Genomic DNA, 13,850 nt, shown 5'->3' with positions numbered 1-13,850 from the left:
ATTAAATAATTTTTCTGGAAAAAACGACAAATCTTAAATCAGACAATAATTTAACTTTTTACGGCTGTGCTGTATTGCTGGCTGTCAAATATAATTTCAGCGAATCTTTATTCAGTTTTCAACGCTACCTATTTTAATTGGTCTGCAGATGGCGCTATTATAAATGGTACAAAACCTCTCCAAAACAGAGACGAATGGATGCGCTGGACGTATGTGATGAAGGAAGGAGCTGTCACAGGTTAGCAAGTTATGTACAGATTGTGCCAACATGGTATATATAAAGGTGACCATTTGTTGACATGTTTTAATTCAAAGTAGCTTATGTGGACAATTTATTAAGTGAGTGCAATGAAAATGTATGCATGCAATTTAATTTGAGATGAGTTCGGCAGTTCGAGTTAGGCTATGTTTATTTTTGAAGTATAAAGGAAAGATAACATAGACACTGTTTTTTTTGACGCTACAGAAAACAAGTAGTAGCCCATTTAATGATAATCATACGCCATTAGTGAAAATAATGTATTGTCATTATCAACGCACAGATGTACAACCATCACTATCCACTGCACTGCGTGTGTGTTTTCATTTATTAGAAAGGTCAAAGTCTTAATGAGTAGGTGAACTGACACAGAGATTCAGCCCAGGCGGGATTCCACAGTAGGGCCCTATGTCTTCTCTGATCACGCCCCGGATATATGAGCCAGATATATAGATCATGCGGGTAGCAAAGGAACTGTGAGAAGGAGATAATCACACTACAAGACTTTCTCATCCTCAGTTTTACCTGTGACACCCTCGCAATGACAAGCCGGAGCAGCAAAGGGGACACTTAAGGGGAATTTACGGAAATCATTACAGCTAGGAAACTATATAAAATAATTGACAGTAACTATTGGGGATATTCGTTGGTATCGACTTGGAGTAACTTTGGATACTTGGACAGTGACAATCGGAGAAGATCTATCTAGTCATCATTTTCGCTTACACATTGCATGAAACTGAGAGTGGAAGCACCATGAGTCGGAAAACTAGACGCTGGATTTTTCGGGTTTTGCTTTGCCTTGGGATTGTCTATTTGAAAATCGGGTTAGTTTGATTCTTATAGGCATGTTCATCTCACATAGTTATGTTCCTAAATATCAGAATATAAAACATAAAGAGTATAGACTATAACAGAACGTTTCGGATGTCATTTTGTCATTTTGTTACACAGGCTACGTTTCTATAAATTAAACTTTCTTTCAATTATTGTAATTATTCATCTACGTAAACTAGATTCATTGTTCATTTGACATTGGCCCGTGAACAATGCAAAGTTTCTGAGAGTTTGTTTAATTATTCTGTTCCAAAAAGTCTATCGAGTTGATGGAAAATCGGAGTTTTTCCAATTAGAAACCACCTGACGAAGTTTATTCCGATCTCTTGGCCTATACAAATCAAATAAATTAAGTTTATAAATTAGGCTACAGAATGCTTCAGTTTAGTCCTTTCTATTTTGTAACACACTTGTAGATTACCCAAAGACAGGTTCATTGAGTTTAAGGGAAAGCATGTCCTCACCACTTAAATATGTATCGTATTTCTACAACACACGTTTAATAACCTCAAGAGCCAAGGAAAACATTACGTCTGTGCTTTTAAATTGTATGAATGTATATATGAATGTATAACCCTATTTCATATTATAAACATGTAATAAAGCTTTAATAAACACGGTTTTATCTGGGAGTTTGAAAACCATGTTGTCCATATAGCAATATCTGGCAGTCACTTTAATTTCATGTCTAACTCTTGTACCCTTACAGTGGCTTTTCATCCGTGGTCGCGCTAGGTGCGAGTATAATCTGTAACAAGATTCCCGGGTTGGCTCCCCGACAGCGGATAATCTGCCAGAGTCGCCCCGATGCCATTATTGTTATCGGAGAGGGAGCCCAAATGGGGATCAACGAGTGTCAGTTTCAATTCAAAAATGGGCGCTGGAACTGCTCTGCGCTTGGAGAGAGAACGGTCTTCGGAAAAGAGTTGAAAGTGGGTATGTTGCAAATCAATTCAAGTTTGGTTAGAGTATTTTTAAATGTCATTTCATTACTGAAAATGTCCCCAATTGTATAATATATATAGGCCTGTAGGTTAGCTTTCGCATTGTGCGTCAAGAGCGCACAGTGCCGCATGCAGCCAAATGTCCCGTATCCTTTTGAGAACCTGGCATAGCCTATCTATTCAAATGATATTTGACACAAATCTTTTGTTGCTTTTCTGAATATTATCTACGGACTCTTAGGTGCTAATATATTTCCCCTTTTAATGTCACCAGTGCGTATACATTCCTGTCTTTAAGCTATATATACTTGCATTATGTGTGCGTCGATAACATGGACAAACTTTAGAGAAAGGGTATTGCGTGTCCATTTGAGAGCAACACGCTGTGGCAATTACAATATGTTGACTGTGAGATTTAAAACGTTTCCCATAGGCTATACACTAGAAGTATCAACAGGCAACTTAATTGTAACAGCATACACATTTTCCCAATAACCTAAATTATCATGGTTAGGTTGAAGCTGTGTCATTTACTTCCTATCTCTAAAGTCTAACACTGGTTTTACACGGGAGAGCCAGAGTGAGAGAGAAAGGAGAGGAACTGAACAAGTCCAAAAGGTATCAGAAGCCAGCACAGTAACAAAGCTCTTGTGAACATTGACAGCCTGTCTTTTCAGCGCAGCCTAGTCTCCTGAGGCACATATTCGCCGGTCTTTATCTTTCTCTATCACTGGGTGCTGTGGCTCTCGCAGTAAAGATGACAATCTTACCACGGGTATAAGTTACAGTGGATAGAAAGTACAGAGAAATAAAGTCCTAAAACACTGAACTGAACATACACAGGGGAATAATGAAAGGAAGGAAAGGTTCAAATGAAGTACTGAAGCTACCTGGTCAGGCAATAGCATTGATGAATGTATTGGATGTATTTGGGGACACAGGGATGGCCTACAGTAGATGTAGGCTCATGGCTGGTACAATGGAGGCTGAACTTGTTCAATAAGAACTTTTCCATGTTGTGCCTATCAAACATGCCCTGGAGTTGTCTGAAGGACTTCTTGGAATATGCTCCTGTGCATAATATTGCATAAAGTCACAGATACTCTGGATAACAGAGCAGCTGATGTTGATCCACAATGTGATCAGATATTCAGTAGATGGTGAATCTGTGGCAACCACCAGATTGTTGCATATTCAGGGCGCAACTAGAATGTAGTCTAGGATCTTACCCTATCCCAACCTGGAGTTGGGCTCTTCAACAGAGTCGCACACAACAAATGTAGCTAATAGCATTGTAATAGAAAACTGGTGGTGTTTAAACCATCAATGACAAGTAGCTACACTCTTAGAAAAAAGTGTTCCAAAAGGGTTCTTTGGCTGTCCCCATAGGAGAACCCTTTTTGTTTCCATGTAGAACCCTCTGTAGAAAGGGTTCTACATGGAACCCAAAAGGGTTCTACCTGGAACCAAAAGGGTTCAACTTGTAGCAAAAAGGGTTCTTCAGAGGGTTCTACTATGGGGTCAGCTGAAGAACCCTTTAAGGTTCTAGATAGCACCTTTTTTTCTAAGAGTGTAGACTACAGTATAGCTACTTGTCATTTTCTGATCTCTTATTTCCCTTCATACAATGCATTACTATAAATCCACAACTAGTGCATTTAATGGCAGTTCACAATATTATTGGTTGGTTGGCACTATGAAAAGGTCTTTGCTATCTACAGCTGTTGGTGTGAAAGGCATAATCCTCTCCTGCTGTTCAAGTGAAAACGGTGGTCTTTCACAATATGTTTTCTTCATGAATGAGTGGTTTAAGACATTGAAGAGTTTGGCATGGACAACCATGCAAAATAGATTGGTTTCACTGATCAGATTAGTGGTTAGAAATGAATGCCATTGTTGATGTCTAGCGTGAGTGGGGTGGAGCTTGCATGCTCTCACTTGTGGCCTAGGAAAGGCAGCCTATGGTTTTTTTGTTTGCAGGGGTGCAAGGTGCATCTAATGTTTTTAGTATTTGAGTAGTTTTTCAGTAGTATGTTGTGCGTTGCGTATCAACCAACATGAATACTAAAATAACATTTAATTAGACTTTTTAAAAATATACTTTTCTACATATAACTTGGTGCATTAAGAGTATTCATATTCAACACTTCAAAGCATTGCTTCCATTGCTTTTAGGTCTTTCCACTCAGGTCTCACGACAAAGTACTAAATAATTCCTACCCTCCTTTGTTTTGAACCAATGATCTGGGGGAAATGAACAGCGGAGCAGTCAGAACTGACTGACTTTGTGCTGGCACACCTTCTTTTTTTGGCTCGGGGCCAGTCGAATCTATAAAAACATCCACATAATTGATGCCTCAATATGAGTTTTTTTCCAATGGCAAGGGCACAGATCCAAAATGTTTATCAAGAACAGGGCAGCAGCACCTAGTGAATCTGTGTTCACCAGAAAGTACCGAGGATGGTATCATGTTTGTTTTGAAGACATGTCAACTAGAGGAGTTTGTTTACATAGATATGATGGATATTGCCATCAGTAGCTTATTGTTTGTATATTCTCTAGCTACATAACTTCAGATGCAGATATTTCATTCTCTATGCTTGCACACAGAGAATTCATGTTTGGTTAATAATAAGATTGATATCTGCAACACATTTGTTTGCATCAGGAAATAATGTTCAACTAAACTAACTCATTGGATAATTACACAAGTATGCACTTGTACATTAAAGCTTGGTATAAGCCAGTTTCCCTGTTCCCTATTTACCTATCATCTTGAGACCTTGAAATACATGCTATGACTAAAAACTTTTTGCAAGAAGCTCTCTCTTTAAATCATGACAGGTTAACCTTAAACTATTTGCCAATAATTCAAACACCCCAGTGTGCGTAAATGATTTGTTAGTCGGACCTTGGGGAGATAACCTCTGAATCAAGATCCACCCTGCAAGAATACACAGAGCGTACCAGGCTCTGATCGGATCAATATCTCTTCCTTCTCCAAAGCCCTCTCATTCATACTGCTTTATTGACTTGGAAGTTCACAGCCATTTTGGTTCAAAGGCAGGCCAGTTTCCAGATTACTGTAGTCCTTGAGTGGTTGTGAGTGAGACTGACAAAGAGTTTGATATGAGCACTCACACTTAATGGTTAATCTGCTTTCAAATTGCTATTTTTCAACATACAGTATACAGTATATTTTATATACACCATTTAGACGGAAGTATGTAATGAAAATTCAGATTTCCTCCCTTATCCTTGTCCTATTTATCAAGTGGTGAAACATACAGCTGTAGCACCATAAATAGATGCATTATCCCTGATATCAGATATCTCCCGGATATCACACTCATTCATACATAAAAATGATCAACTGCAAGTCAGCAAAATACTAAAGTTCCTCCTATGTTCTCTCCTAGGCAGTAAAGAGGCTGCGTTCACCTACGCCATCATTGCGGCCGGAGTTGCCCACGCCATCACTGCAGCCTGTACGCAGGGAAACCTGAGTGACTGCAGCTGTGATACGGAGAAGCAGGGTTTCTACAGTAAAGGCCAGGGCTGGAAGTGGGGAGGCTGTTCAGCAGACATCAGCTACGGCCTGGGCTTTTCGAAGGTGTTCGTTGATGCCAGGGAGGTCAAACAGAACGCCAGGTCTCTCATGAACCTGCATAACAACGAGGTGGGACGCAAGGTACGTTACCACCCACTCCACTTCCTGTTTCTATCTCCATAGGGAAGGATCTTACAAATGTGCTATCTTTATTTGAACAGTTTCTCAATGCAGGAAAATATTCCTGCAGCAACAGGAAATGTTAATCATTATGTGGATTCTAATTAATGGACATTTTTGTAGGGGTTGCTACATTTTCTGTTAGGGCAAATCATATCTGAAATGTTTACGTGGAAATTACAATCTTTATAAGCCTTTTTAAATCCCAAATATACTACAAGTTTACATTTCCTGCTGTGCAGGAAAATCCTCTGAAACAAATTAAGATAGCACATCTGTAGATGGAAGTCCATGCATCTTCAAACAGAAAGCCAGATCTCTGATGAACCTTCACATCAACGAGGTGGGATGCAAGGTACATGACTACACTACTCCATTTCCTGTTTCTCTCTCCATAGGGAAGGATCTTAGATGGAAGGCAGCATGTATTTTCCATTGTAAAAATGTCATCCCGGCAAACCTAAACTGGATCCCAGAGTATTTAATTAGGTGATGTAGGACCATTCTCCAAAAACGTTTCAATACAACTAAATCTGAGGGTAGTTCACTCAATAAACAACATTTTTTGTGGTATGAAAACATCAGACAAACATAGATTTTTCAGAACAATCTCAGTAATCTCTTATAATGTCTTTACTGTAATCAGGAACTAGTTTCTTGAAGATAAAATGTGCTGTAGTTTACCCAAACAGGTACAGAGAAGACTTGAAAGTAAAGACCGAATCTAAATCTGAGACCGAAGTGTTGGTTAACGACATGGCCTTCCGAATGTAGGCTAGGCCTCAGTAACCATGGCTGTTGTGATTTAGTAGTCTCCACCATGCTCAGAAGCGGGTGGACCTTGCCAAGGATCTGGGCATTGGGGCCAAGATTAAACAGGCAGTGAAATAAATGGAAGCTTTTAGGGGGAGAAGAGCAGTTTAAGTGGCAGGGTTTGATTACGACCCAGATCTCTGGGCTGAAAACAAATTGACACTGTACATTAGCCTGCTCCCCATGCTCTGCACTTTTGGGAGAAGATACAGTTACTTCATGTTTATCACAATACCTAAATTCCTTGGATTGTCTGATATTGCAGAGCCAAGCACTTATTGTGTGTGATAGTCTTGTGCCACAGGTTTCTATGTGATACTTATTGTCCATAACCTCTCCTAACATCGTAGAATCATATCTACTGTATCACCATGTCTCTTGGGAGCGGTTACCTGCCTAACGAAGACTTTAAAGCAACTTATGTGAGTCACCAGCTGTTTTGTATGGCTTGTAGTCTGTCAATGTCTAACACTGTGGCAAATCCCTAGAAACAACCAAGATGGATCAAGGACTAGGGACTGTTCACATTCTCAGATCAAGGCTCCTGTGCATCCATGGCTGCAGCAAATAATAGATCAGCCCTGAGACTCCAGCAAGTCTGCAAGTCAAAGAAGAAGCGGAATAATTGTGCCAAACAACTTGGGCGAGGCTCCTTAGTAGTACACTGGAGTTAGTGAAGAGGAAAGAAGCACCTCTCCCTCCAGAGTCAAGCCTTACCCCTCTCTCTCTCTCTTCTTTCTGTGCCACAGAGGCCTGATTCAAACCACCAACACGTACCCAGACAGACTGAAAAGCCTTCACTCACACATTGTGCTCAACAGCTCACTGTTGCCTTTCTGTGTGGGGCCTGAATTCATCCCGCTTATCTAGACAGCTAAATTGCCTCTCACAGTGAAACGGGCTACACTCGTGGATTCAGATCAGTTGGGCTTTTTCTTTTTTCCTTCTCCTTGGTAATAAATGGCCTCTCTGTTTTGATAGTTATCCCCCCTCCTTTATTTATGCTAATCAAAGCAGTGACACTGAGCAGGAGCGCGGTTCACAGCCCCCAGGTCCAATACGACCAGACAAAGCCTGTCACAAGTGTTGGTCACAGGGCTACTGATGGATTAGGAACTGGGAAGCCAAGTGTTGTCTGGTATACCACGGAGGGATAACCGCAAAGACCGTTGTTTCTCCGCACTTTCATGCAGTTGTATGCATTTCCAGTAAAAGGCACTAAAATACAATATGTTTTATTGATTCTAGAATTTGTGGACATGGAAAATCAATATGCATTGTTCTTATGCAACATAATTAAAGGTTTTTCACTTGTCATTGATTGCGGGAACTCTCCAAATCTCTATCTATTTTAGTATAGAGATAATAGATTCCAAACAAACTCCCCATACAATTTAGTTCAAGGAATTGGGACAAGTACAGTAGTGTAGCTATATTGTTGGCTGTGCCTTTTCAGGTTGAGATAGCAGACACTTGTAATAGTCATCGGAGCAGGCTTTAACAGTAATCCACATCATTCAGCAGCTTGTCCAGTCACTCCTACACACAAGGAGACTGTAACCTGATCCAGAATTATGTCTGCTGTGTACAGTCTGAATAAAGCTACTGTTTTCTAAAGGGCTGTTGTATTCACAAGTAGCTAGTTACTGATCTAATGCTGCACTGTTCACATAATGTTACCCACTTCCTTGACTTTTACATACCTGAGTCTCAGAGTGTGTCACTGTGCTATGTTGCTATTTTCAGCAATCAAACTATGTAGGCCTGTAATTTACTTCAACATCCATTGACTCTTGGGCCTGCACAGAATGTTTTGATTTCAGAGGATCATGTTATTATGACAATAAACGTGGAACCCTTGGGGCCATTATCGTGCAGTATAAGTGAATTATAAACATAATAGTATGGTATGTTTGCAGATGCCTTTCTTTTTCAATGACCTACTTTTATAAATAGTGATAGAAGCTTCAGCAGATGGTTTGCAAGGCCTGTAAAGGTAACCTCTCTCCTGGTTGTTTGTGTGTCTAGATCCTGGAGAAGAACATGCATCTGGAATGCAAGTGTCACGGTGTTTCGGGCTCCTGCACCACTAAAACCTGCTGGACTAAACTTCCCAAGTTTCGCGAGCTCGGCTACATTCTCAAAGAGAAGTATGCCCATGCTGTGCACGTGGAACCGGTCAAAGCCAGCCGCAACAAGCGGCCCAAATTCCTCAAGATCAAGAAGCCCTACTCCTACCGGAAGCCCATGGACACAGACCTTGTGTTCATTGAGAAGTCCCCTAACTACTGCGAGGCGGACCCAGTGACAGGCAGTATGGGGACGCAGGGCCGGATGTGTAATAAGACTGTTACGCAGCAGATCAGCGGCTGTGACCTGATGTGCTGTGGACGAGGGTACAACACACACCAGTACTCCCGCGTGTGGCAGTGCAACTGCAAGTTCCTGTGGTGCTGCTACGTCAAATGCAACACCTGCAGTGAGAGGACAGAGGTGTACACCTGCAAATGACAGTATTTATTGGACCGTCGGATGTGTGTGTGTGTGGATGTGTGTGTGTGTACATAGTGGAAACTTTTTTAGGTAATGGATCAATGCTGTATTTGCAGCAGTAGACGTTGAGGAACTATAAGCAGAAGATGGAACAACAGCGATTTTGTCTGCACACAATGCTCCTTCTCCCCTCTCATTGGACATATACTGGGATGCCTGCAACAGATCACCATAAAGGGAAACACACTGTGTCCTGGATGGCAGGATGGGACAGCCTCAGGACATTAACTATAACACACTGTGTCCTGGATGGCAGGATGGGACAGCCTCAGGACATTAACTATAACACACTGTGTCCTGGATGGCAGGATGGGACAGCCTCAGGACATTAACTATAACACACTGTGTCCTGGATGGCAGGATGGGACAGCCTCAGGACATTAACTATAACACACTGTGTCCTGGATGGCAGGATGGGACAGCCTCAGGACATTAACTATAACACACTGAGCTATCTGCCAGCCAGCCAGCCTATGTTTTTGGACTAGGTGTCAATGCTGAGACTGTTAAAAAGCTATGGATGGATGTGTACTATTTGTTGACTGTAGAGTGAATGGATTCCCCCAACGCTCACCATAAATCAATGCTGGATATAATGCTGGACTGTGCTACTACTGTAGTTCTCTATATCTGTACACTCTTAGAAAAAAGGGTTCTGAAAGGGCTCTTCAGCTTTCCCCATAGTATAACCCTTCCAGGTAGAACCCTTTTGGGTTCCATATAGAACCCTCTGTGGAAAGGGTTTTACATGGAACCCATAAGGAACCCACCTGGAACCAACAATTATTCTTCAAAGGGTTGTCCTATGGGGACAGCCAAAGAACCCTTTTAGGTTCTAGATAGCTCCTTTTTTCTAAGAGTGTAGCTCAATAAGACACGCTATGCACAAATGAAATTAAACAGCCATCGGGAATATTTAACACACTGTATTTAGAGACAAATAAATAATATTAATTTATTTCATAAAGAAACTACTGATTTTATCCATTATGGAGCAAGTCTTAATTGTGTAGATGGTGGGTTCTTCCCCAATGAGAGTTTTTGTTATTGTTTTGTTAGTTAATACAATCCAAAATAGAACTTAAGAGTCATACACTGGAATTAGGTCAACCTGGAATATTATGTTGCTCATTGTTCCAGGTTAGGCTGGTAATAGGCTACTGACATTGACTTTCTCATGATTTTGTGCTTAATCTGAAATCGTACCCTATTCCCTTTGTAGTGGCTCTGGCCAAAAGTAGTGAACTATATGGGGAAAAGGGTGCCATTTTGGACGTGACCTTAGTCTTCCTTCTGTTTGCTGCTAGTCTGGAGAATCCCTCACTGTGGTCTAAGGGCATCAACACTACTGTCTGTGTTGAATGACAATGCTCACCTCAAGCTGACTAAATTTAACAAGACATATTCAACCAGACACTCTTTTTGGTAAATATTGGTAAAGAGAGTATATTTTGAAAAAGCCTATTTTTATATAAATGTCTTATTTATACTATTTCTTCTGGCATAATTCAATATCATGCTCTTCCCTCTTTATCCCGTTGTAAAATCCATGTGGGAAAATGTGCGATCTTGTGTTTGCCACTGCTGTCACTTCATTGTTGTACTGTATACTGTATGTTATTTGGAACCATGTGTTTGTCCCTGTGAATATATGGCTGTGTTCAAACTGCTTTGTTTACTGCATTTCATGACTGCTATGGTTGGAATACAGGAACGGGATAAGACTAACAAGCCATGACTCTGAGGGTTTCATTTCACTACTAACCCTACAGACCTTTATTTGATCACCCTGTGGTAGGGGAACTTTCCTGCACTGTAGGAGATGTCAAACTTGTAGTCTATTTGAGCTTTAAAAATACTTAAGTTTGTAATTTCCCCTTTGAAATTTCAGACTTGAGTGAGCCGAAAAAATGTATAAGTATATCAACCCGTAATTATAACCCACATAATAATTCACATTTCCTGTTGCTGCAGGACTATTTTCCTGCTGTAGCAAACTAGCTCAAATTAAGACCCTACATCTATAACTTTCACGACAAGAGGCAGCTCAAATTAGTTCTGATTTTCAGCCTAAATATAGCCTGGTCTCTAAAACCACAATGTTATTACATATTAATAACATGTTAACTACACATTAATTAACTATGGGCTTTATTACTTGAACTTTAAGTTGATTGTATTGTATGACAGTTTTATGCTGCCATTAGGCTACAACACGCCACATTGAGCAAACTATTACTTACTAAAGACAATGAAGCTAATAGACCATAGATATCATATGCGATCATGGTAAGGCCTAAATGCTTAGAGTTAAATCAATCACTGACACTGTTCACTCTATGGTTGCAAACTGTGAAGTAAGCAGGGGAAAAGAAACAGAGACATTCTTGGAGAAAGTGCGGAAAGTTATTCAGACTTAATTGAGGGCCCATCTTGGCCTCACAGACTGGGAAGGACGCGGTTGAATGTAGCGGAGGATAAAAGCGTTTGTGCGCTAATGGTAGGATGTTGGTGTAATTGATGAGGCTGGTTGGGCTGGCTGTCACGGTGGTGATGACTTGTTCAGGCAGGGAGGAGTTGGAGCTGTCAGCTGATAGATGACCAGCACATCTGCTTCATTCACTCCTAAAGCCCCTAGTTGCTACAACAACTCCCTCTGCACCCCAGAAAATGCGAGGCAGTTCAAAGGAGATGCCGGCTGACATGTCAGGGAAATGTTAACGATGCTCAAGCCCACAATCGCCCACTTCCACTTCCCTAATAAAACTAGAACAGGGAGAGAAAGGTGTTAATGGATAACTTGGACGCAATGACCCTCTGAAATAAAGTTATGTATGAATTTGGCCAATAGCTCAATATTTAACACATTTTGTGAAGACCACTTACATTCCTACAGTGAGGGCCTTCATTCATTCCCAAATAAAATCTTCTTCTGATGTAATATTCTGTTCCAGGGCTGTATTCATAGAGCATCTCAGGGTAGGAGTGCTGATCTAGGATCAGTTTAGCCTTTTAGAATAATGAATGGATAGGGAGGGGGGCTTATCCTAGATCAACACTTTTACTCTGTGACGCTTTATGAATATGGGCCCAGCGCTCTGAATAGGGGTCCGGCTGCACCTGAAGTACTCTAACAAAAATGATACTGGAATGTATTGCTATTGTTGACCCCTGAAGAGGGTTGTAACTGTGACTTATTTTTGGTTGAGAGAAAAGCTTCCAGTGTTCATTGCCTCAATAGAGTCCAGCATAAGAAAAGGCAGCTGGCTAAACAGCCCTGGTTAAAGTTAAACCAGGGTTTGTGTTGAAGACTCAGCACATTATCTCAGTGTCTAAAGAAGTCCTCCCTCCCTCTACATCTCTGAGGATCTAATATGGGTCATCTTAGGCCAATTCACACTCACTTAGTCTTCAGCTAACCTTTCAATGACTATGGAGAATCTCAGGCTTGGGTAGACTCTGTGACTGATGCGTCCTAATGGTTCAGCACCCATTTATGGTGAGTAATGATTAAATGAGGTGCTGTTACAGTCATATTGTCAGTGACCTAAAGAAACCTTCACATTGGATCTGTTTGTTTGTGTGTGTGTGTGTGTGTGTGTGTGTGTGTGTGTGTGTGTGTGTGTGTGTGTGATCCACCTGCCTTGTGACTCAGTAAGATCTACACCACAACAGAAGACACAGTCTCTCCCACAACCCCCCACAAACACACACTGTTTCATCAAACCAAAACCCCATGTTCTTTGATATCACGGCATAAGCCAGACACTCTTAATCAAGTTAGAGGATCACTGCAATACTAATTATACCCTTAACTGTGCTTCTCCATAAACAAGACTATGTCACTGCCAAAACATTCAGGGGTGTAATAGACATGTCACTCTGAACTGGGGGGGTTGTATCCTTTGAAGGTTTGTTTACAAATACACAACACACACACACACACACACACACACACACACACACACACTGATGCCAGGGGTAGCACCTGCGTTACCTGGAGATCGGCGGTAGTGACTGATTTATAGTTAGTAGTCTGGCTGTATCTCTGTGTTGTTGCTGGAGGCTTGCCATGGCTTCCCTATCTGCTGCTGTGACCTGCTACATTAGGGCAGCCATTCAGTCTGCTGTAGCTAGTACCCACTGTCTAAATCACTCATTATTCATTTAAAGCACTTATAACTTATTCATCCTCAATATCACCTGTTTGGAATAGTGATGAGATTGCCTGTCAACAGGTTTCACCTGATGGAATCTAACATCAGTCTTTGGCATCTATTTGAGAGGGAGATGACAGCAATGTAGTCTTACCACTAATATTGACATACAAAACACAGAGTTCAACTTATTTTATCTTAATTCAAGGCTTTTGGTGCCACTCACCAAATGTGGCACAGAATTGAATTCTATAAAAATGGCAGCTCTACTCTTCATACGCACTTCAAATCAAATCCAATCAAATTGTATTGGTAGCATACACGTGTTTAGCAGATGTTGTTGCGGGTGTAGCTTCATTTTGTGAGTCTACCTAACCATCCAGAGGATTAGAGTCCAACTGTAGCATTTCATCTTTCCAGCTTTGATTGGTGAACAGGCTGGCTATATACGGTATGTATACAATGACATCTATAGTAGCGGGAGGGGACTCACAATTTCACAGCATTCAAAGTTTAAAGGAATTGGAAATATATACGCATTTACAGTATCTTAATT

General features: G+C 40.9%; 1 protein-coding gene across 1 annotated transcript; it reads left to right on the top strand.

Moving 5' to 3' along the window:
* The first annotated feature begins 632 nt into the window (after positions 1 to 632).
* Positions 633 to 10,868, top strand: LOC115168407 (protein Wnt-7a). Its single transcript, XM_029723651.1, has 4 exons — positions 633 to 1,086; positions 1,806 to 2,032; positions 5,461 to 5,732; positions 8,613 to 10,868. Exons 1-4 carry the CDS (start codon positions 1,016 to 1,018, stop codon positions 9,093 to 9,095), a joined length of 1,053 nt encoding a protein of 350 aa, XP_029579511.1. The 5' UTR covers positions 633 to 1,015; the 3' UTR covers positions 9,096 to 10,868.
* Positions 10,869 to 13,850: the final 2,982 nt, after the last annotated feature.

The sequence above is a fragment of the Salmo trutta genome, chromosome 30 (genome assembly GCF_901001165.1).
Source record: "Salmo trutta chromosome 30, fSalTru1.1, whole genome shotgun sequence".
Taxonomy (NCBI): domain Eukaryota; kingdom Metazoa; phylum Chordata; class Actinopteri; order Salmoniformes; family Salmonidae; genus Salmo; species Salmo trutta.
The sequence above is the reverse complement of the archived record's forward strand: the minus strand, read 5'-3'. Positions and strand labels throughout refer to the sequence as shown.

Bases quoted from the DNA above. Each gene is read 5' to 3' on its own strand.
- LOC115168407 (XM_029723651.1), top strand. From the start codon at position 1,016: ATGAGTCGGAAAACTAGACGCTGGATTTTTCGGGTTTTGCTTTGCCTT. The intron at 1,087-1,805 runs GTTAGTTTGATT...GTACCCTTACAG, and splicing joins ATTGTCTATTTGAAAATCGG to TGGCTTTTCATCCGTGGTCG. The intron at 5,733-8,612 runs GTACGTTACCAC...TTGTGTGTCTAG, and splicing joins ACAACGAGGTGGGACGCAAG to ATCCTGGAGAAGAACATGCA.